This window comes from Macaca fascicularis, chromosome 5 (assembly GCF_037993035.2).
Source record: "Macaca fascicularis isolate 582-1 chromosome 5, T2T-MFA8v1.1".
Lineage (NCBI taxonomy): Eukaryota > Metazoa > Chordata > Mammalia > Primates > Cercopithecidae > Macaca > Macaca fascicularis.
The window spans coordinates 45,731,417-45,757,620 of NC_088379.1; the positions used below are offsets into that span (position 1 = coordinate 45,731,417).

At 33.0% G+C, this 26,204-nt stretch overlaps 1 protein-coding gene across 22 annotated transcripts in view; it reads right to left on the bottom strand.

The window, feature by feature from the left end:
* Positions 1–6,210: 6,210 nt before the first annotated feature.
* The window catches only part of GABRA2 (gamma-aminobutyric acid type A receptor subunit alpha2), a 148,631-nt gene continuing 128,637 nt past the window's right edge, over positions 6,211–26,204 (bottom strand). For 13 of the 22 annotated variants that reach the window (XM_045392324.3, XM_045392310.3, XM_065544961.2 and 10 more), the window contains 3 exons: positions 19,826–20,028; positions 14,043–14,222; positions 6,211–8,164 (listed from right to left, as the gene is read on the bottom strand). In XM_045392324.3, coding sequence (XP_045248259.1) covers positions 7,868–8,164; positions 14,043–14,222; positions 19,826–20,028 — 680 coding nt within the window. In that variant the 3' untranslated portion in view covers positions 6,211–7,867. The remainder of the gene's footprint in view (positions 8,165–14,042; positions 14,223–19,825; positions 20,029–26,204) is intronic. The other 9 variants (XM_074039723.1, XM_074039719.1, XM_065544962.2 and 6 more) reach the window with 1 other exon arrangement.

Sequence of the window (26,204 nt, forward strand, 5' to 3'; positions counted from 1 at the left end):
ATGGAATACTATGCAGCCATAAAAAAGGATGAGTTTGAGTCCTTTGTAGGGACTTGGATGCAGCTGGAATCCATCATTCTTAGCAAACTATCACAAGAACAGAAAACCAAACACCGCATGTTCTCACTCATAGGTGGGAACTGAACAATGAGATCACTCGGACTCAGGAAGGGGAACATCACACACCGGGGCCTATCATGGGGAGGGGGGAGGGGGGAGGGATTGCACTGGGAGTTATACCTGATGTAAATGACGAGTTGATGGGTGCAGCACAGCAACATGGCACAAGTATACATATGTAACAAACCTGCACGTTATGCACATGTACCCTACAACTTAAATTATAATAATAATAAATAAATTAAAAAAAAAAAAAGAAATTGTTATTGGTTAATAGAAGAAATGTTACAAAATTTCAAGCTATTAAGAGAATAAGGTGTTCTACAGAAGTGAATTTTCCAGGTAAATGAAGCTCAATTAATTTCTGATATATTAACTGTTAATTGATGGAGAAAATTAAAAAAAAATTAAACATACCCATATCCCTGATTTTCTAAACCAAGAAAATTGGATATAATTCCACAGTCTCTCAAGGGATATCTGAGGGATTCCATGTTTTTACCACTTATATCTGTTTTCCATTTTTCTATTTTCCTATCTACATCTGAAAACTTCCCAGAGTTAATATTGATAATGGTACCATTAACAATAGTAGTAATAGTCAAAAGAGGAACTCTTTTAAATAATATTGCATTAAATTTAGAAAATAGGTCAAACAAGAAAACTACAAGATGTGGGGGTTTACAGAGATAATGGTGAACTTAAATCTACCTTAAAGAAAAGAAAATATTATTTATTTAATAGCTTCATGTAAATGTGACACTTTTATATAATAGCAGGTAGCCAATTTTCTGGGTGAGCCTATGCTTTCCACTTTCTTAAAGTGTTGAAGAGATGAACGTTAGCAATATAGGATTCCTCCCCGAATTTTAGGGTATGTTTATGCTTTTCCTGTCACCCTACAGCTTTTTATCTTAAAGAGAAGTTGAAGAAACTGACAACTTTTAAAACTGCTATTACAAAATATCATTTTATATCCCAATATATAAAAGCCACATTCACAATAAATTCAATTATTGTAAGCAAAGATGTAATAGAGTATAAAAAACACAATTTGCAGATCAAATATATTTAAATTATTTTTAATACAAAAAAGTTGTTTAGCATTAATTTACATGTGATTAGTTAGGAATTTTTTAAACAGCAAGCATGACATATTCAATAAAGGTCATATGATCAACTAGTGGCTTTTCCCAATTACAACAAGGTCACAATTACAAATATTGTTAGTTCTTGAGTTATTTTCTTGAACCAGAAAACCTACCAATAAGTATACTGTCACCCAGAAAATTTCGAATTTCACATAATGTGAATATCAAAGTTTGGTGTTGGAAGTTCTTCACATTCTCTATGCATGTGATTGTATTATTAATTTGTAGCAAAGGGAAAATACTTTATTCCTTTTATTTTGTATTCAAATGTAGCAATAAGTATGACATTTTTTAAAGTTTTCACTCACATCACAACTACTGTACACATTTAATGAAAGGTGATGTTCCTTAGTTTGCAGCACATCAAAACCTGAATTTGTATCTGCTCAGGAAAATCTTGAAAATGTATAGAAGACCAACAATTTTAAAATCAAGTGTAGTGCAGGCATCCCAGATTAACAAGCAATAAGGACTTATCTGTGGATGGTAAAGTTTAATTCATGAAAATTGTGACTCAATAATTGAGTTTTACTTATATCTTTCTAATTTTACATTACACCTTTTTACACATTATGATCAATTTAAAGCACAATTGCTTCAATGACTATGTCGAATATGTTAAAAATAAATTGTGAACAAATCTATCAGTACTATTTCTAAAGTAATTCTGCAACTAACTCTTGATTTCTTAGCATCAGCTGTTTTTACAAATAAACTTTGTTGGAAATATTCATGTATAGCCAATAATATAGTTTATATAGCCAATGCAATATAGTTTGCATTTGGCATCATGTTATGGTAAAGTCTTCTAAAAAGAAGCATGGAAAACTGACATTTTCAAACCTAGTAAGCTAATTGAACAATTACAATCCCACCAAAGGCATCCATTGGAATCATTTCAGGCCTCATTCTATAAACTGTAGCTTACAACAAAGTGATGAAAACAATACATAATCCTTGAAGTCCAATGAGATTAAATGTTATGAAACCAACAATATGGCAAATGAAAACAAATCTCTCCAACCACTAATAAAACTGGCAAAACTAGGAAAAAAAAAAAAAAAGAAATGAAGGAAGTGCTTAGTTTTGCTTAATCAACATTAATCACTTTTAATATACGATCATTACTTGTGAACCAAAAAAGAGAACTGCAATATATTCCCAGAAACTAAATTGCACGAACGTTAGTAAATAGCTAGCGTCACAAAAATGGGTATTGCTTACTGTACAGTACGGTTTTATTGTTTAGTGTTTGTTTTTTACTTGTTTGTTTTGTTGTGTAGAAAACCATGTAATGGCTTCCTTATTGAATGAATATTCCCCAAAAGGCATAAATATAAATTTGAATTAAAGCAAAGAAAAAATGCAGATTTTCGGGGTTTTTTTGTTTGTTTTGTTTACTCTTCCAATAATATACATAAACTGGCATGTTGGTGTACTATACAGAAATTCTAGATTTCCAGAGCTTCAAGAATCACACAGTGATGATGGCTGTTGTGAGGATTGAATGAACTAATATGCATAAAAAACTTAGAACATTGACTAGTATGTGATGGGCTCTCTGTAAGACTGAACCATTCCAATTCAAAAAGTAAGGTATGAAACAAACCAGTAATGAATATACATAACTTTGTATTTGTAAATAACCAGATATTTAACTTTTAAAAGAGCTTACACAAACCTCCATTGAGAGATCTGGCATTCAAAGATGTTTCTATTCTATCTCATGAAGCAGAATTGCAAGATCATTTTGAATTCAATCTTTTTTCAAAAAAAAAAAAAAAACCTAGAAATACATTCAAAAATGTTTACACCAACATAGAAAAGATATTTTTAGCCATATGCATAGCTCAAACCTAATTGTAATTAATAAGTTTGTTATGGATTTACTGAAAAAGGTATTCTATTGTGTAAGTTAACTGCTAGTTTAATAAGAGCTGAATTTGTGATAGGATCCATCAATAAAACAAATTGTTTAGATTTCATAAATTTATTCGAATTTCTTAAAATATTATTCCAAACATACCTAGGAATTACACACATACACACTCACAAACACACACATATCACTGACACACACAGCTAAGACCTTATTAAAAGATCTTTGGGAACATTACTGTAAGCTGAAACATAAACCTGTTAATTATTCTTTCCTATTGGCAATATTAGGTAATGTTATGTATTAAATGCATCATTGAGTAGTTTGAGGTGGGATGTATAATTACGTGTATAAGTTTTTCTTCATATATAAACAAACAAAAATAGAATATTTCAACTTAACAAGATTGGAGACACAGTGATCTAGATATGTTGATAATTAAGAATTTTAGCAAAAAACCAAAATTATGATATATAATATTTATAAGTAGATATTGAATAATTTATTACCTTCCCAAATGGATTTCACATGAACTTTCTCTACTTTAGTATTTTCATTATGATGCTATGATAGAATAATGACTTTTAAAATATTTGTTTGTCTACTTTTGTATAATTTATCTACAATAGAATAATAGCTCTTAGAATATTTGTGTGTCTACATATGTAAAATTTATCTATTTTCTCAGAAGTTAAAAAGGGAAAAATGCTTACTTGGTTTAATTAACAACAACCTCACGTTTCCTGTGGGTTCTTCTTTTCAATAATTCTGAGCTCTTAAATACTGATGGAAAATATTAATAACTTTAACATAAATTTTAATAGGAAAATATTATGGATATTAAATAATTAAATTAAATATTTACTTTAATTTTTAAAGCATGAATTCAGTGGATAAAAATATAACTTGTCTTCTCCACACTGTTACAAGTGGTTTTGGTGTAGTGTCCACGTTTCTCAAGGATGCAGATGTCAAAAATAACTGCACCCCTCCCCAGTTAAAATTTTACACTTCTGGGTAGTTTAAATTAATAAAAGGGAAGCACGAGGTGCCTATGGTACCTCAATTAAAAGGAAAATAAATGGCACTATAGGATAGCAGTGGGTCGGGTACTGATCCCCTTGAAATTCTGAATCTTTTCATATAATAAAAAATTTGGCCATTGCTTCAAAAATATGCAGATGAATATGCTGATGTCTGAGGGCATCAGGCATAGAATGTATTAAACAAATTATTAATGGATGCCGAAGAACCATGACAGCGCAGGAGGTGACTTGAGCTACTTCCTTTCTTCTTTCATTGGAGTGATGACAGGCCGTGCCAAAGTAAAGTACCTATAAAGCTTTGGTGCTCTTCTAGAATCCATGATTATATCATGGCAGGGTTTGTGTCCCTCAACCAGGAATTCGAAAAGAGCCACATAAATGCAAATTATACATATGAAATAATGAGAGTAAAATAATAGATTCTGTGTTGTTTTTAAAAATAAACTATGAACTATTTAAGAAAAAAAAATTAGAAACATGGCTCAAGGGGATCATTTATCCAAACCTGAGATAAATTCAAAACAGAGAGATCCCTGAAAACATTTCTAAACATTAAGATTGGCACTTAATAAAATCACTAAAGATTTAAAAAAATATTAAATGGTTATATTTGTTCCATTTTATAGTCAAACATATAGGAACATAAACAGGAGAAAAGAGAAAAACAGCCACCCATCTTAGCACATTAGTGGCATCATTAAAGAACTCCCAGTACTAAATTAATTTACATGTTTTATGTAGTCTTTAATTTCAAGTCATTATAAGAATGAGATGCACTTAAAATTTCAACTAAATTCAGTGGGTATGACATGAGTGATATCAACACCAATTACAAGGCATGGCAGAGGAAGTAAAAAATATTTTTGAATAAATATTAGTTAAATCAGAGTAGTAGCTATAAAATAATGAGATTATATCTCTATATATGTACATGTAGTTATCTACATTTTATACATACCATAACTCTTTATGTAATTGTACAACTGCATAAAATAGGTATAATCTTATGGGCCAAAGAAATCAGTGTTAGTATATATAAAATGTATTTCCTGAAAAATTGGCCTGATTGTGATAAATTAATATCCTTTTAAATTTGTTTTTAAATTGGTTCATGGAAAGGAGAATAATTGTTAAGAATCTTGTTCTATAATTTAAAAGCAATTTCCATGGAGCATCCCTAGTCTCCCCACAAGAGCAGAAGCTCCTTTTGATTTATTTAAACATTGAAAGAAGAAGAAATATGTAAAAAGTACACCAAAGTTTAAAGAAATAACGGAGAATTCTGATCCCCATCACTGAAAAATCTAAACTGCCAGAATGTCATTGCACTCAAATAAAATTTTAACTGAAATTTAAAAAAAGAGTAACAGCAATAAGTTTCCTGTTTGATCTGCCACAAGTGCTAATAATACTGGTGCCATCAATATAGTAGCAGCTCTTTGCCCAAAGTATAGATGAGTCTTTTCTGTGGTCATACAGAAACTGTTATTTACAACGGTTTTTACATATACACATATTTATAAATTTATAACTTACAGTCAGACATTAAGGGGGCAATGTGGACTTTACAAGCAAAATATTCTTAAAGTATCTAATAATGCATACCATATAGAGCAGTTTCATTGTTTGCCTTCTAGCATTGTGTACTTTCTCATACAATTGCACACATCCCTAAACTATACAGAAGAACTATGCTGTATTTAAAAGTATAAGAAAACAGGATATCTTCTATTTCAATGTATGAATAAAGTGCACATTTTAAAACTAGGTGACAAAGAAGGTGTTACTGGAAGGGAATTAAAGAAATACATTTATTGGCTCATGTAACAATTTTAGTTTATGAAGGATTATGGATTACCTTTTGTGAGGGAATTTTTAATGTCAACGTTGTCTTCTTGGCAAATTCCGTTAATAAGTTGCATTTGTGACCTTGGTTTTATACAATCATGCAAAGCATATAATAGAATCACGTTGAAACAAAGAAAATTTAAAAAATGAGACAAAGGAATAGCAATTTTTGTTGAGATTTTCCTTATTTCCATAGATACTCCTTTTATTGATTTTATTAACATACCTATTTATGCACTATGCTCAAATACTGTACAAAACTGCAATAAATGTTACTATTTGACTACTTATGTTTCTACAAAAACACCATCGTAAAGGTGCATATATTGGTAAAAGTCAACTAATAACTGCTAATATACGTGTCAATCAAAAGTATCTGAGGTTTGCCAAAAACTTTGAATCTAGGCATAATACACAATTTTTAACTTGTATTAGCATATTTCAGGGGCATAAATAATATTTTAAAATATTAAAAGAAAAATGAATTTTACCCATTAATAGCTAGTACTTATATAAAATTTAAAGTTGTGGTTTCTAATTTAAGGGTGTGTGTGTGTAGTATGTGTGTGCGTGTGTGTTTATGTTTGTGCGCGTGAAATAATCCACAATCTATTGGCAATGTTTTAAAGCTGCAGTGTAAAAATGTTCAACCCTTACCAAAACCTCTTCTGGTATACAAAGCTGTTGTAAATTTGAGTCAGTGAAATTTAAAGTTGCAATTTACAAAAGCAGATTTACATTAATTCTTATCTGAAAGAACTGCTTTCACAAGAGAAAAATGTGCCAATTAACTGCCCTTTCCTTTATAATTAGTGGCTTCTGAGTCCTGAAAAGAAGCCTTAAGGCAGAATTTGCAGTAAACAGGAAAGAGGAGTATCATGTAAGTGCTTGCCATAGTGCGGGGCACCTGTGAATGCTCATCAGTGGGAGTTTTTGGCACAATTTTCTAATCCAATATGCATGTTGCTCCACAGCAACCAAACTGGATGCTTTTTCCAGTCTCCAGCACCAGTAAAATTTAGCTGATCAATTTCAATACAACACATACCTGGAAAGATTAAGACACATTTATTTTCTTTTTTTAAAATTAAGGTAGTATCCAATGACTAAAATTAATTGTAGGATTTCAATTATTACTTTCAAATAAACTCTGAAGCTAAAAGTGTAATGACAATGACACTCCAATAGTTACTAAATCGTAGGCATAATTAACATCCTGTCGGGCTGACTCAAAATTATTTGAGCTTGTCATGCTGTAATATGTTCATGGCTATAGATACTATACAGAGTAATTAAAAGCTGATTTCAAATCTCTAGTTTTTCTTATGTGTGCCAAGCTTCCAGTTACATTAGCAGGGACTCTGAGCATTCATGAACGGTGCTGATGTTGCAGATACAATGTTTGTTACTTCAAATAATTCATCTAGAAATGACAATGTTATCTTCCATCATAATCAAGCAACAGTAGAAAATACTCCTATTTAAGAGCTAAACCAAAAGGGTCCACAAAAGGTCATACAGGATCCCCATTTTCATCTCTATTAGAAGAATAGGAAATAAATCAGGTGAAATTCACTTTAAATCAGGTCCTAGGATAAATCTTTTAAAAAGGCAATGGCTGTTTTGGCATGGAGTGTTTTCCATCTGCAGTTCCATGAGTTAGCAAATGCATGTCTCCATTAAAGGTCTACTAGTAAGCTATGTCACTATATACATACTGTACATGTTGGATCACAAATTAGCAGTTATTAGTCAGACTGTACATAGCAAAACAAACCAAATTTAATGTTGCTATACATCCCAAATATAACATGGGTCTCAATTCAAGGACTGACCCCTAATACAGGTTCTCTGTTTAAATATGTAGCCCAGTAAACTAAATTAAATGTACCAAACAAAACTGGAAAAACTATTCTGGACATTCTGTCAATTTTGCTAACACTGTTAAAAGTTTTCTTGGCTTCCGCTGGCTTGTTTTCCGGCTTCTTGTTGGGTTCTGGCGTGGTTGCGCTCTTGGAGATGGTGGAAAGAACTGGATCTTTTGAAAGATTCGGGGCATAATTGGCAACAGCCACTGCATAAGCATTGTTCTGTATCATAACGGAAGCCTTTTCTTTTTTCTATTGAAAAATACAAAAATTAACAGAGTGTGAGTTGAGTTTGCAACTTAACATTTTCTAAAGTCCACTTCAAATTCTGAAGGAAAGTATCCTAATACAAATGATCATGCATTAGAAAAATCCAGAAATTAGGAAAATAAATAAAGGTGTTTATTAAATTAAAAATCCATTAGGGTGAGAAAACCCCCAGAGTAAAATTAATGGTACCACTTTCCTGGAGAATCATTTTGGTTGTGGGTTGACATGGAAAATAAACAATGGAAAGTACAAGTTTAAAAATCAATATAACTTTTCTTTTCTCATGAGCCAGTCAAGCATTTGTCAAATGAATGACTGAATAACTGAAATGTGGAAATATTTTAACAAGAGGAATGATAATCTACAATGAATGATCCCACATTTCTAGCTTCGTAACAGGATTCCCTCCCACCTCACGTCAAAGTCATATAGCAATGCTTTACTCAGATAATGGGAAATCATAACCTTATGAAGATGGCAGTGCAACAAATCCTAGAAACATAGAAGAAGAATAAAATACAAAGTCTTGGATTTTTGCTTAGCTCATCCGGTTTCTCTTTATAATCTCTAGTTCCGTTATCACAAACTCTGGTCTCAGTCACTATTATCTCCTGCCTTCACTTTGTGTCCTAGCTTGGCTTGCTTTTGTCCAACCATTAGACACATTAAAGCCAAAAGAATCTTTTTTTAAGACATAAATTGGATCATTTAACTTCTATGCTTACATCCCTTAAAGACTATTTCATGGAACTTAGAATGGAAACAACATTTTTTACAATGGCTTCTTTCTTTTGCTCATTACCTACTGGTTCCCCTGAAATAACCTCAGTTTTCAAAATACTTTCTTGCTTTGGTGCCATGCTTTTTTCAACATGATAGTTCCCCAGCCCAGAAGACCTCAGTTTTGAAAACCTGGAATACCTTCTCCCCAACCCATTTTTCACATGACCACCAATTCCTACTCTTATTTTGGTCTTGGTTTAAATGCCATTTCCTAAGAAAGGACTTTCTTAAGGCCACCCTAACTAAACATATCTTTGCTCCCCATATATGCTCATTCATAACACCCTAATTTGTTTCCATTATAACATTTTTCAAAATGTGTTATTTCTTAGTCATGTGATTATTCGATTGACATCTTGCTTTCTCATTCAACGAAGGCTGGTGCTGCTTCTGTCTTGTTCACCTTTGCAATCTTAGCACTTAGCATGAAGCCTTCCACAAGTTAGCCACATAATACGTCAGTGAAATAATATATAATTCATTTAATAAAATGAAAATATAAATAGTATTTATCTGTTTCTTTGCTAATGTAAATATATTGTTAGTTACTTAAATACAAAGTAAATTGAGACAGCAGTGAATTAGCCAAAATAGTGAGCAATGTGTAAAGCAACAGATAGAGAGGACAAATTGGTCAACAATCATATTTTGACTCTTAGTTATTTTAATTAAGAGCTTTCAAAGTGTCCAAATAAGTTACAAAAGAAGCTCTGAAAGCCCAAGAGATTCTAAAAACAGTCATGGATTACCCATCTTTCACTGGCCTGAGTTTCTCCCTCTCCTCTTTCCCCTACTGACATTCTTCCAGATCTGGCTTAATTATGAAAGAAGGAAGGATGAGAGATCTCCATTTGTAACTTTATAAAAGCTACAAAATACCTTTTCTTCAGTAATGATGCAAGTATTTCCAGTGTTACAAATAGAGGATAATGTCCAAGTGAAAAACTGATAAGGAAAGTATAGCTAACACTTTTTGAGCACTAGAATGTGTCAGGTTGATTGCTAGCCAAGGTGACATCTCTGACAAACCTCACCACGGGATAGGAAGTTCCCTTATTAACCCCATGATATAAGTTCAAAAATGAAAGCTGAAAAAGTTTTGTGACTTGACCGGGTCTCTGCCTGTTAAATGGCCGAAAGAGCACTCAAACTTAGATGTATCTGACTTCTAAACCTCTGCTTTTAAACACCATGCCATATGATTTTCTGTCTGAGTAAGCTGTTTGAGATATGGGAGTGTGCTTTTTCCTAAAATATTCTTGTTGAGGTTTATACCAATAAGTCAATCTTCAAAAAGGATTTTTCAACTTATAATGTATATAATACATAGTGTTTATATTATTATTTGAACCAAATTGAAACATAATTTAAAATGATATCAAATTGCACATATAAAGAATCTGGGCCTTGAGAAATTTCCTTAATATTTTTCTTCAGCTCGTAACTTGACGAGAGGAAGATAATGATACTAAAAGTATATCAAACTGTTGTAATAAGCGAGTGGGTGAATATATTATTCTAACCACATTGAGAAACACATATTCTCCTAGTGGGCTGCAAATCATAACTATTACAAGCCAGTGATTATTGGTATACAAGATGTTAAGGCAATATAATTTATTATGTGTTATGTAGAAGAAGACAAATATTTTGTTGAAGAACTCAAGGAAAGTTTGATGGAAGTAGGACATTTATGGTGGATGAGGAACTATGGTGTAGGATTTAGACATGTAGACAAAGAAACATAAGATATAAATGTCTTTTGTTGCAACAGCAGTCTCCAGCTAGAAACCCTATACTAATTTTAACCGATATTTCTTGCCCCCCCACCCCCGAATACCCTTCAATTGCACATATATGCACAAGAAATACAGGTACAAAATCTTTGTAAAACTTTAGAGCAGAGGGACTAATCAATCTGAACAGACACTCTGACCAATTAGAAATGAGAAGCAGCACATACCAGCCAAGTATCAACCCTGCATATTTGTATGTTGGCATTTTTTGTTCCATGCTAACACTGTGGACTCTTTAATAAGCAGTGTTAAAACTTGTTCCAAGTTATGTTTGTAATTTTTATTGACAGCTATAAATGACAAAATTCACCTTATTTTCATAATTGTTTAAAGTATGGCTTTAATCTCTGAATCAGTGTAAACTTCAGAGTAGGGCTCAGAACCTAAAAAGGTAATGGTTTTGGTTCTCTTGTAACTTGGAAACTACCATTTTCAGGACCAAGTAAGCAAAGTACAACAGCTATACGTACCATTTTTAGTTAAGAACCCGGTTATTGGCACCTGTAATTTCTTACCAATTCACTGAATGAAGGGCAGGGCATTCCTATGGTGCTACATCTTCTGAATTCCTAGCCACAGCACAGCAAAGCTTTTCTGGTTCAGAATTTTACAAAGTCTTATTTTAAAGGGGAAAATAACTCCCCTCAGTCCATTTGAAAGTAACAACTGCAAATCTATAGTGAAGCAGACTGTTTCTCTTTATTTAAAACTAAAACCATGTTTATGGAGAAAAAAATACTGTTGAATTCATAGCTGACTTAGAATTCTAAGATCTTCTAAAGCAGAGTCTATAAGTTAAGTCTGGATAATATATATTATTAATATTCTTTATAAGACCCAGATTTGATAGTGATAGTACCAAAGAATATCCATACCCTAGGTAAATGATAACCGGGAAGTATTACATGGCCCTATTCACTATCGACTTCCATTAAAAATAACTATGTTGCGAGAAATCGTACTATAGAGACCTCTTTGAATATCTTGCAGGCTTTGGATCGAGCCAGACCATCAGAAGGCTGAATCCTTGGGCCACATGACTGATTCTGCTTTATTTAATGTAACTTTTAGCTTACACTTAGAACCTGAAGAGAAACAATCCAATGAAAACCTTTGTGTTAATAATTAAAAACAGTACTCATTTTCATAAATGAATTTTTTATACTCATGTTCCTATACAAAAATTTTTGTTTCTTTTGAGAACTAGAAAAGTTCTGATAGTTCTGACGGCCTAACTTCCTATTGTCTAATCTCATGCTGTATTTTTTTTTTTTTTTTTTTTTGAGACGGAGTCTCGCTCTGTCACCCAGGCTGGAGTACAGTGGCCGGATCTCAGCTCACTGCAAGCTCCGCCTCCCGGGTTTATGCCATTCTCCTGCCTCAGCCTCCCGAGTAGCTGGGACTACAGGCGCCCGCCACCACGCCCGGCTAATTTTTTGTATTTTTAGTAGAGACGGGGTTTCACCGTGTTAGCCCGGATGGTCTTGATCTCCTGACCTCGTGATCCGCCCGTCTCGGCCTCCCAAAGTGCTGGGATTACAGGCTTGAGCCACCGCGCCCGGCCTCTCATGCTGTATTTCTACTTTAAGGCACCTAGATCGTCCACTTCGTATCATTTTTGAGAATAAGGCCAGGTATAGCCAAAAATATACACTGTGTTTCAGATGTCCATTTTCAAAAAAGGTAACGTTACAAGTTGAGAATGGGATCAGTGGGAAGGAGACTAGGGATCATGCAGGCAAACTGACACTATTTTCTATGAATTGTAAGTAATTCTCATGACTTTTGAAATCTATGCATGAATGACTGATACAATATCTCTCCAGAATTCTTAACCACTAAGTTTCACTAGACTTCTCTACCTACATGTCCCACAGGTAATTAAAACAAACAAAAAATGTCCAGAAATGCACTCAGCTTCCATCCACTCTCACTTCTTGCCGAAATCTGTACACTCACTTTTACCCCTAACTTGCTACAGGTGACACAATTCAGCCAGAACTGATAATTAACTCCACATTGTCCCCTGGTTACCTCCTTGCTATCACCAGGCTAACACTGATTCAGCTCTGAGTCACGTCGACTGAGATAACGCTTTCTACTGCCTGCACTTCCTTGCATTTCATGCCTTTCTGCAGGACCCTGGTGTTTGCCTCTACAATGAAACATGTATGTATCTTTTTCACTTTTGTTTTCCTTGCACTTCATTGCAAGCTCTTTGAAGGCACAGACTGTGTATTGCAGAGCTCCTAGCATAGTTCCTGGCTCAGAGCAGGCTCAGAAACATTTGCTTAAGGATAAATGAGTGGCATGTAACTAAAATGCTTACTATGATAAAAATGTATATATAACTTATAAAGTATAACTTAAGATAATATGTTATATAGACTATAATAAATACTTTATTGGATCAATTGATACAGAATTCAAAAGCTTATTCTTCAATTCTATTATGTAAGTCTCCTGAATGTCTTCAATTTCACCATCTACAGATGTGTAAGACTGGGAAATAATAAAACAGGCTCAATTTAAAAAATCAAAGCTTGTGGAAGCTGTTTTATTTGTCATTTAGACCCATATCAGAAGGTGAAGATTTGATTTATAAACAAAACTATATATACATAAAATATTATATATTATGTATTATCTGGGTGGGGGTAAACTATGCTGTTATACAGTTTGTTGAATGTTCAGTTATCAATGAAGTGGAATGAAAAAAAATATAACCCATACAAATTGATTTTCCATTTTAAAATGGCATGTAACAGGCTTAAGTATATTTTGAGTGTATCACTTTATTGCAGTCTTTGGATATATATTTAAAATATGAAGTCTGGAAAAATCCGGATTACAGAAATTAAAATGTCTTACACCATTGTATCAAAACAATCTTGACTTCCTATGAGTTGTAGAGAAAATAATTTGCTAGTAACTTCAGCCAATGTTCTAGCTAACATATAAACACCTATGAGTAAAGTGACCTGGCCTTTGAATGAAAATAACAATTACATGGTTTGGAGTCAGAAAGAATCTTAGGGACTGTTCCTTACAATAAAGAAATGGGGCTCTCATTCAAACACTAAATATAATAGGCTTTGGAGAAAAAAATCAGGTCTCCAAAGTATAAATCTATGCTTTTTCTACCATCTCATGTTGCCTCTTTACAGTTATTGCGGCTACTAGAAAGCCCATTACTTGTAAAATAACAACATGCTCATTGGTCAGATAATGCTATTGTTAACTGTCTACTAATCATCCTGACTGAGAAAAGTGATACTTACAGAAGATTCTTTGAAGGTTAAACAGTCCATCCACTTCTCTAAGTACTCTAAAGTCTTTTCTTGGAATAAACTGGGCCATGAGAAAGCTATATACTTGGACCATATTAGCTTAGCTCCTTGAAGAATTGCTTTCACTGAGTTGTATGTTAATATAATGCCTTCAGCTTTTATTGAAGGGGACTACAAGAAACATCAATATGAAATCCATTATTGCATTTATTGGGAAAAAATTGACATCACTTGCTACAGTACCCAGCTTCCCCTAATTAAAAAAAAAAAAAAAAAAAAAAAAAAAAAAAAAAGCCAACATGATATTTTTTTCAAAAGGCAATTTCAGAGTAAGGCAAGTTTTTCTCTGAGAAAATTTATATCTCCAAAGAAAAATAACTCTTCCCTCCCCCAAGGTGTTACTTTGGTCACCAAGAAGCTGAGAATTTGAAGCTTAACTACTATTGCAATTGACTGCAGCTAATGTGCTAGCCCAAAGATGAATGTATTTGAGTCTATTTTCTTTCACCTTGATTTTCTAATTTTATTTCTATTTTATTCAATTATAATTTAAGTGAATACATTCTTTCGATAAACTGCCTGAAATACTTTGGAACAAGGCAGGACCTTATGAATACAAATAAATAAATAAATACACTTGAAAATATGATGTTTTCTATGAATTAAATAAAATGACTCAAAACAGTAGCACATTCCATAACTGTTTGGATATTCTGTTCCTATGTCTACGTTTTGAGTAATTTATTATCTAGTGTTTTCTATACTTTCCTTAGCCAGTTTGGACTCACTGACTCAGCTTTAGAATTGAAAGCAATCTCAAAGAATTAAAGTAAATACATTTTTTATCAATTCAATAAAATATGTACTAAATACTGTGCTAAGTAACAGCAGATATGATGATGAATAAGGCAAGACATTGTCCACTGAGATCTTGTAAACTAGTGCAAGAAACAGACTTATTTGCAATACAACTATAATGTAATGAGATGTTGTAAAAATAATTCATACCAAGTGGTGTCAAAACACAGTTTTGGGAATGAGAGGAGTTAAATACATTAGTCTGAAAAGTTTTCATATTATGTAAAATCAGATAGATCTTAACAAATAATAGGAGTTTGTCAGTTAGCAGAAGAAGAAGACATATTATTGCAAGAGGGGTCAGGAGGTCTAATGTTATGGAGCTGTGTAGAGGCATGGATGTTTGGGGAAATGATGGTGGCTAGTAATGGTTAGAGAAATAATATGACTATGAAACTTAGATCTATCCTCAATCCTGGATTCACTACCTATTAGATGTGTGATTCTGACCAAGTAACTTTATTGACCAATTTTCATTTCTAAAATAGAAATATTCCAGGCACATAGAAGTAAAAACATAATAAAAATCTTCCTTATTATTCATCATAAAAACAAACATAAGAGAAAACTATATACTTGGGCCATATTAGCTTAGCTCCTTGAATAACTGTCTTTAATAATTCATTAAAAAACTGAAGAGTTAGTTAAATGATCTGATTTATGATTTAGAATAACTCCGATAGTAATGTAGAGATAGATAAGAAGAAGACACGATTAAAAATATAAAGGAGTAACAAAAACTATAAAAAGTATGAGAGATGGTGAAAATATGGTCTAAGATATGTAAGGAAAATAATGGACAAGATTTAATGACTGACTAAATGTTGAGCGATACTTCCAAGTTGCTGGCTTGTAAGATTAGGTTGTGGCATTAACTGAAGTACCAATTACTGATGAATAACTAGGTATGGGCAGTGGAAAGATATAAAATCAATTTTCTTGTATCCTTTCTAAAACAGATATTGTTATATTCATGTTGAGATTGAGATTGAGATGTTATATTCAGGTAGAAATGCTCCAGGAAGAGGTTAGATATACTATCTTGTAAGTTAAAAGGTATGGTGTATAGTTATTGATAATGACCTTGAATAGTGAATTGAAGGCAAGGGTTTTAAATTTGGATTGGGTAATACCTCTTTAAATCATACCATATTTACTGAGCACCTAACACATGTAAGAGCCTGTACAAAATGCCAGAAAGAAGTGATGTATTAAACAAAAATGGTCATTTTCATAATCAGTGAAGGAGCTGAGACAGAAACATGCAATTACAAACTACAATAAAGGCTCTAATGCAAAAGAACAGAGTACTGTACACACTTATAATGGAGGCCTCATCATTTACAAATTACAGAAATTTCCTGAGGAATTGATATTTGTGCTAAGGATGGCAAATGGGGGGACAGTATGCTTAGTGTTGCAGATATTCATGCAAGCATTGTCAGTAAAACCCTTAAAGTGAGAATCACACAGTGAATACTGAAAACAAAAACAGCATTAAAGAAAGCAGAATTAAATGTCTTTAGGGATAAACAAGAACAGATGCCAGGGAAGCTGGGTCCACTCTGAACTCTGGCAGAGAATCAAAAAACAGAAAATGAATAGTGGCAGCTGCCAGGATGTGAGGGAGGAAAGCTGATCCTCCGAAGTTTGATTTAAGAAGGAAAAGAAGAGAAAAAGTTGCTGTGCTGTGCCTGAAGAACGATTCTGGAGCATAACAGTAAAAAAAAATTTAATGGGGATTCCTTGAGAAAAATAGGAAAATTATTTTCAGATCTTAAAGTATGGAGGTTATTAGTGCTCTTCAGCTACAAGATAGTAAATGAAAAGGAAATTAGATTATAGTTGGTCGAGAATTAAGTTGAAAGTGATAACATTGCAAGTAAAGCTTTAAAAAAGTTTGAATATAGAAAGAGGCAAGAAACTGAGGATGTGGGAAGAAAGTGGCATAGGATTGGAAAAAGTTTTCTTCTTGGTAAATGAAGCATATTAAGCATCTTCATAAGCTGAAAGAAAGGAGGCAGTTGAAAATAATAAGATGGCTTTGAAGACATAAAATAATAAAACAATAACTAATGGTACAGGTTTGAGAAAGCAAGAAGGAAAGAGATCAAATCAAGAGCTGGGTGAAAGAATTTGTATTGAGCAAAAGGAGAAAAGGAAAAACATTGGATATGAAAAAGGGTTCCATAAGAGCCTGGAGTTGCATAAATAGACACCTTTGTATATGGAAAGGCATAACAATTTGGAGTTTGATGATCTGATCCTGATCCAGCATTGTATTTTTCTAATGATAAGGTTTTCTTGCCTAATTTCACAACTGAGGCTAAAAGTAGTATAAAGTCCTGCCCAAGCCTACAGAGTAAGGTAGCTTTGCCTTTTAATATAGAGCTCAAACATAGTATGAATATAACTGAGAGTGTTTATTTATTTATTTGCAAAACCGAAATTTAAGTATCAGTGCACATTCCACATGTAACATGTTGAGTGTGCCATCCACATGTAAACAGGCTAAAGATATATGTCTTTTTCTTAAAATATACAATATCAATATGTAGCTGAATCATTATTTTTATGGGCAAATTGATACTTGGTATTTTATGAATTTTCAAAGAACTTTTCATTTGCTCGTTGGGTTGATAGATAACCACATTTGCTCATGTTTACTAATGTCACACAAAAAAGGACTTCCATAAGCCTGGTTAGTCAGAAAGGGCACTACAAACAGCCTGTGGACAAAAACTCTGTATTTAAAGAAAATTATAATTTTCTACTTAAAAATTAAGTCTAAGGAATTTTAAGTAAAAGCAGATAAGCTACTTTAGGGCACTCTTCTGGATTTCCTTTTAGTTTTAAGGACATTTTAGTTCTTAGTCCGAAGGTAGGTTTATGAAACAACTCTCAAACTCATCTGAATCATGAAATTGGATAGAAAACCCACTGATAAATTCATTATATATATATACACACACACACACACACATATATATATATATATATATATATTTTTTTTTTTTTTTTTTTTTACAAAACTTTCCATGAAGGCAAAGAAGTCCTCCCACTGGTATTACATAGTCAGATTTAAGATCACAAACTCATTCATTCTTTTATACAATAAATATTTATGAAATGCCTGCTAAGGACCAGACACTGTGCTGGGCACTCTAGCTATGGAAAAGGAAACGAGAACAAGCAATGCCTGATATATTGTTTTCCTGAAGTCAACCACAAGAACTAAAATAACATAAACAATGTTAATTCTTTTCCTGAAAATTAGGTTGGAATCTCAGTGATTTTGGCATAGCTTTATCCTGGCTATGTGTAATTTGGCATATGGGTAGACTTAAATCCACTATTCACAAGGAGTAAGCTATTGCTTTTACAGAGCATTATCAATTATTTGTTTTGTTTTTCACATTTAGAGGTACTTCTGTTTTCCAAGGTAAAGAGTTGAGAAGGCATATCATTTCATAATGTCAATTTGGCACTCTCTAATATTAAAATAATATATCAATAAATTTACATATGGGAATTCATGGCACAAAACATTTGTCTTCTGCAACATATTTACAAAGGTCTAATATTTTATCTCCAAAAAATTAGTATGAAGGTGCATATGTAACCAATATATCTTAAAAAATAATTGCATAGATACCACGAAAAAGCAGTACACCATAGAGGCAATGAAATCATAAATCAATATTAAAATGTAATGGAAATGCTGAAACAGCCCAGAAGTTAAGCATACAAAATTGACCAGATTCCTTTTAATATTTATTTGTTGGCTCTGTTAGTAGAGAAAATACAACTCATAAAATGAAATAAACCATCAGCCTTATTAAAATTTCTATGGCTTAAAAAAATTAAGGAAAAAGACCAAGACTTTTAAACTATAACATTTACTGCTTATATATTTAAACTGCAATATTGTCATAGCAATGAAAAATAATTCAAATAACTGAAAAAGAAATCAAATCTGCAAGTATGTTAATCCAAATTTAATAAAAGAAGCATTTAGGTTGATACAATGTTAAAGAAATTCTCTGAATACAACGTTTTACCATTATTAAGAATATAGATGATTATGATACATTCTAAGCCTCTTCTTGAGGCAGATACATAATCTACAGAGTATGAAAGGAAACAGCTGTTATATCAATGCACAAATCTCTAATTAGATTCAGTACTTGAAACCTGAATATGGACAGCAATAATCTCAAAAGAAGTTAATCTTAAAAACAAATAACTTTTCCCTTTTAGACCATTTGAACAATTTAAAATTCCTAGGCATTTCAGTACTGACATATTTATTCCATATAACATGGGAAAAAATTAAAAAAAAATGCTACATGGGCTTTTACAATCAATCAACAGAGATTGGAACAGGTGAAGAGGACTCAATTCATTGACAAAGCCTGGAATTCTATAATAAGTAAAACTAATGCCCATTATCTTTTTCCAATCTCTTTATAATAATCCAGTGTAGTGTTAAAACCATGAACTTAACAGTCAGACAGGTATATCGGGGTTCAAGTATATTTACTAACAATTTGTGTAAGCTTGGGTAAGTAAACAGCTTTACTGTTTCAGACTCTTCATGAGTAAAAATGAGAAGAAGAAGGCAGTCCAGTCATAAAGATGCTATAAAGATTATGTGAGAGAGCATAGGTAAAACACTTAGCACAGTGCCTGAACACATACAGCTCAACAGATGCTATGGAGTGGTTTTAATGGAAGTATTACTACTACGAGCACTCCTAAAGGATGTCAGGTGAGAACACTTTAAAAGAAATTGATGTGATTTAAATTCATATATATATGGATGTCTTTAATGTCAATTTTTAGAAACATATCTGTTACAAGCTGAATCATTAGGGTATTTTCTTAATAATGATAACACGGAAGCTCTCACTTACCTTGTCATTTACTACACTCTTCCCATCCCAAGCCCATCCTCTTTTGGTGAAGTAATTAACAGTTGCAAATTCAATTAGGGCAGAGAACACAAATGCATAACAAACAGCAATAAACCAGTCCATGGCAGTCGCATAAGCCACTTTGGGGAGAGAATTTCGAGCACTGATGCTTAGAGTTGTCATTGTTAGGACAGTTGTTACTCCTGCAAAAGAAAAGATAGGAACCAAAAACATCAATAGTTACTGGCAGGACAGCATGGGAAGTAGCTTTTCTTTCTGCCCCCATCCTCCAAAGCTTTTGCTACTCTTATCCACTAAAAAATAATAAATAAATGAATAAATGCTAGAATACAGTGTAAAGTTAATTATCTTAAATAGGTATGATATTTCTTGATGTAATGACTCTCAAAATATTTTCGGTTTCCATTTTTGTTCTGTATAGAAATCATTTTTCCTCTTCCTAAGTACTATTGAAGTTAAAAAGACTGGGGATACTGAAGTAGCATTACCTACAAGGAAAAGCAGGCACTTTAAATGGGCCCATTGCCAATTAATATATATTTTTTAAATCTTGTAAAACCCTCACATTAATTTGTTCATCATTTATTTGAATCATGTTAAGCAATGGACCAATAACCCACAGAAGTAATCATGAAGGAACCGTGATTTAAAAATACTTCAAGAGGCTCAGCGCGGTGGCTCACGCCTGTAATCCCAGCACTTTGAGAGGCTGAGGAGGGTGGGTCAGAAGGTCAGGAGTTCAAGACCAGCCTGGCCAAGATAGTGAAACCCCATCTCTTTTAAAAATACAAAAATTAGCCGGGCATGGTGGCGGGTGCCTGTAATCCCATCTACTCTGGAGGCTGAGGTAGGGAGTTGCTTAAACCGGCAGAGGTTGCAGTGAGCCAAGATCACACCACTGCACTCCAGCCTGGTCGACAGAGCAAAACTCCGTCTCCAAAAAAAAAAAAAAAAAAAAGAAAGAGACAGACAGAGAGAGAGAGGGAAACAGAAAGAGAAGAAAGGAAGGAAGGAAGGAAGGAAGGAAGGAAGGAAGGAAGGAAGGAAGGAAGGAAGGGGAAAGAAAGAAACTTCAAGCCTGGCTATTTCAGTATTAAATCAATAATTCTGCATTGCTCAGCATTATGAGGACATAATTTTCTTTTACAACATAACTTAGAATCCATAAAATATGAACCAAACCACTAAAAACAAAAACTCATAAAATATAATTAATTATTTTTTAACTTTCTTGGTTTTAAAATAATATATTTCCTTTCCTTTTAACATATAGCTTTTCTGACAGTGGTAAGGAAGTCACAATTGATAAGAGAAAATAAGGCAATAATTCAGGAGGTAAACTGCATTATAAGTCCTCAAAATGACCATTACAATAACCTGTTTTGTCAGGGATCCAATATAAGTTTAATTATGTGCACTGGAGGTACATTAAATTAAAAGAAAATATGAAAATGTTAAAGAAATATTCATTCACATTTGAAGGTTCTTTGTATTTTATTTTCCTTTAGGATAAAACAGTATTTTCATTCATTTACAATACAGTTGGCAATTCAAAATAGCAATAATTCCAGTAAAGCATGAGTAAATGCATCTAGAAATACCCTATGATTGTAATAGTAAGAATGAAAGAAAAAAGGAACTTTATTTCACTGGCTGCTGAGTTATTAAAAACCACATTTACAGAAACATATTATGTTTGCACGTGCTAAATTGTGAAAGGTTTTGATGAATACGTTGCTTTCCTTTGAGACTTTCATACAAAAGAATAGAATATAAAACAGATACACATGTACATACATACATATACATATACATGTACACATGTATGTATATACACTCAATATAGGAAATGAAAATAAATCAGCAGCAACAGTAAAGGTAATCCAAAAATAGTTGCTCTTTAAAAGCAATATTATCATCAAAATGTTAGTAAAATTTTTAAAAATTGATACTCTCCTGATAGTGTGGAAGATATAGGGCTTTACAAATTTGTGTCATACCTAAGAAACTGTCGTCTAATCCAAGGTCATGAAGAATTAGCCCTATATTTCCTATCAGTTTTAGAGTTTTAGGTCTTACCAGTGAGTCTTTGCTCCATTTTGAGTTCATTTTTGTGTGTGGTGTAAGGTAGATGTCCAAATTCATTCTTTTGCACATAGATAGCCCGTTGTCCCAGCACCATGTGTGAAAAAAGACTTTTGTTTCCCCATTAAATTATCTTGGACACTTTGTTGAGAAGCAATTGACCATAGATATGTGGGATATCTCTGTACTGCAAATGTTATATCATTGATCTACATATCTATCCTTAGTCAAGTTTTACACTGTTTTGATGACTCTAGCTTTAGAGTAACTTTTGAAATCGAGAAGCTTGAGTCCCTTCTTATTCCTATTCATCAGTCTTAGTTTTCTTCAAGATTGTTTTGGCTATTCAGGATCCCTTACATTTCTGTATGTTGTTACAGTCATTTTGTTCAGTTTTGTAAAAAGGTCATTGGAATTTTAATAGATATTTAATTGAATCTGCACATGATATTTTGGTAGTAATGTCATTTTAATGATATTTAGTCTTTCAGTCTTTGAACACAGGATATATTTCCACTAGCTCATTCTTTCTCTCATTCTCTCCTGTCTCTCTCTGTCTCTCTCTATTTCTCTATAATAAACATTTCCATTTATTTAGGGCTTCTTTAATTTCATACAGCAACATTCTATAGTTTTCGATATTTAAGTCTTTCATCTTCTTGGTTAAATTTATTTATAGATATTGTATTTGTTTAGATGCTAATGTAAATGGAATGGCTTTCTTAACTTTCTGTTCAGATTGTTCATTGCTTATGTACAAAAACACAACTGACTTTTTGTATGTTGATTTTGTACCCTGCACCTTTGCTGAATTTAATAGCTGTGACAATTTTGACGTGGTTCGTTAAGGGTCTTCTATGAATAAGATCATGCAAATAGAGAGAGTTTTACTTCTTCCTTTCCAATCTGCATATTTTATTTGTTTTTCTTGCCTAATTGCCCTAGCTAGAACGTGTAGTATAACGTTGAATAGAATTGGTGAAAGCAGAAATCTGTGTCTTATTTCTGATGTTAGGGAGAAACTTTAATCCTTCACCTACAGGTATGATTGTTTTCATGTTTATTTTTTTATTTTCCATAAATATGTTATATTATATTGATTTGATTTTTGTATGCTGATCTAACCTTGCATTTCTGGGATAAATCCCACTTTGTCACGCTATGTAATCCTTTTAAAATATGGCTGATTTTAGTTTGCTAGTATTTTATTGAGGGCATCTGCATCTATATTTAAAAGGAATATGGATCTGTAGGTTTTTAATTGTGATTTCTTTCTCTAGTTTGGTGTCTTGGTAATACAGCCTTATAAAATGAGTCAGGAAATGTTTCCTTCTCATGTATTTTCTGGAATATTTTGAGAAAGTTTGTTGTTAATTCTTTTTTTTTTAAATTTATTTATTATTATTATACTTTAAGTTGTAGGGTACATGTGCATAACGCGCAGGTTTGTTACATATGTATACTTGTGCCATGTTGGTGTGCTGCACCCATCAACTCGTCATTTACATCAGGTATAACTCCCAATGCAATCCCTCCCCCCTCCCGCCTCCCCCCTCCCCATGATAGGCCCCAGTGTGTGATGTTCCCCGTCCTGAGTCCAAGTGATCTCATTGTTCAGTTCCCACCTATGAGTGAGAACATGCGGTGTTTGGTTTTCTGTTCTTGTGATAGTTTGCTAAGAATGATGGTTTCCAGCTGCATCCATGTCCCTACAAAGGACACAAACTCATCCTTTTTGATGGCTGCATAGTATTCCATGGTGTATATGTGCCACATTTTCTTAATCCAATCTGTCACTGATGGACATCTGGGTTGATTCCAAGTCTTTGCTATTGTGAATAGTGCTGCAATAAACATACGTGTGCATGTGTCTTTATAGCAGCATAATTTATAATCCTTTGGGTATATACCCAGTAATGGGATGGCTGGGTCATATGGTACATCTAGTTCTAGATCATTGAGGAATCGCCATACTGTTTTCCATAATGGTTGAACTAGTTTACAATCCCACCAACAGTGTAAAAGTGTTCCTTTATATGTTTGGGAGAATTCACCAGTGAAGCCATTTGACCTTGAGGTTTTCTTAATTGGAATATTTAGTTTACTAAATTCATAGTTTTATTTGTCATAGGTTTATTCAGAATCTTGAGTTAATTTTAGTCATGTGTCATTGCTAGGAATTGTTATAGTTAATATAGATTGTCTAAATTTTTGGCATACAATCGTTACCAGAATTTATATATAGATATAGATATAGATATATAGATACAGATATAGATACAGAGAGAGAGAGAGAGAGAGAGAGAGAGAGAGAGAGAGAGAGAGAGAGATTGAGTCAGTCTTGCTTGACATTTCACCCAGGCTGAAATGCAGTAATGTGATCTTAGCTCACTGCAACCTACACCTCCTGGGTTCAAACAATTCTTGTGCCTCAGCATCCTGAATAGCTGGGATTACAGGAGCATGTCACCATGCCCAATTAATTTTCATATTTTTAGTAGAGACGGATTTTGTCATGTTGGCCTCTCTGGTCTCAAACTCCTGGCCTCAAGTGAGTGATCCACCCGCCTCGGCCTCCCAAAGTGCTATGATTGCAGGCATGAGCCACTGTGCCTTGCCACATATATATATATTATATAAATTTCTTTTGCTCTATGGTCAGAAGTGATGTCCTGTCTTCTTGCTTAATTTTAGTAATTTGATTTTTGTCTCTTTTTTTCTTGGTCATTGTAGCTAAAAGTAACTCAATGTTATTGATCTGCTCAAAAACCAACTTATGGTTGTGTGGTAATTTTTTCTATTTGTTATTTCTGTTCTCTCTACAATTTATCTCTACTCTAACACTTCTTGTTTTTCTTCCCCTTGCTTTGGGTTTAGCTTTTCTACCATTCAAGGAAGATGGTTAAGTTATTGATTTGAGAATTTTTTTTTCTCTTCGTAACATAAGTGGTTAGAGATACAAATTTCTCTTTAAGAACAAGCTTTTGTCATTTTCCATAACATACATTATTTTTTGCTTCCATTCAATCTTAAAGTATTTTCTAAAACCTCTTGTGATTTCTTCTTTGATTTCATGGTTATTTAGAAATGTCTTCTTTAATGTTTACATACTATAAATTTCCCAAATTTACTTTTTTATTGATTTCTAATTCTATTCTATTGTAGTGTCAGAACATACTTTGTAATAATTCAATCTTTGAATTTCTTGAGACTTGTTTAATGGTCTAATGCATTATCTTCCTAGAGAATGCTTCATGCCCACTTGAGAAATATGTGCATTCCGCTTTTTATGACCAGAGTATGTTAGGTGTAGTTGGTGTATTCTCTATTCAAGTCTTCTACATTTTGCTGATCTTCTGTCTAGTTATATTCATTTTAATATTTTTAATATTTTATTTTAATATTACAATTTTAATATTTTAATATTTTATTTCAATAAAATATTAACTTTTGTATTTAATTTTTAATATTTAAAATAAATATAAAATAAATTTATAAATTTAAATATAAATAAATATAAAACAAAAGTTTTAGTTAATGTTTAATATTTTATTTTAGTTTTGATGAATAATTCTAGGTTGAATATTTTTATTTTCAAATATCTTCCCATGGCCTCTGGTCTCCATGGTTTTTGATTATTTGTTAGGTGCTAATCATATTGAGAATCCCTTTTATATGAGATGTTACTTTGCTTGTAACATTTGCTTGTTTCAAGATTCTCTATTGGCCTTTGGCATTCCAAAGTTTTATTATGATATATCCAGTTGTGATGTCTTAGAATTTCCTTTATTTCTAGTTCATTGAGCTTCTTGGATGTGCTGATAGAAAATTTTCATCAAGTTTGAAAGGTTTTAGCCATCACGTCTTCAATTTTTTTTTTTTTTTTTTTTTTTTTTTTTGAGGCGGAGTCTCAGTCTGTCACCCAGGTTAGAGGTCACTGACACGGTCTCGTCTCACTGCAACCTTTGCCTCCCAGGTTCAAGCAATTCTCCTGCCTCAGCCTGCTGAATAGTTGGGATTACAGGCATGCACCACCACATACACCTAATTTATTTTTCTTTTTCTTTTTTTTTTTTTTTTTTTTTGAGACGGAGTCTCGCTCTGTCGCCCAGGCTGGAGTGCAGTGGCCAGATCTCAGCTCACTGCAAGCTCCGCCTCCCAGGTTTACGCCATTCTCCTGCCTCAGCCTCCCCAGTAGCTGGGACTACAGGCGCCCGCCACCTCGCCCGGCTAGTTTTTTGTATTTTTTAGTAGAGACGGGGTTTCACCGTGT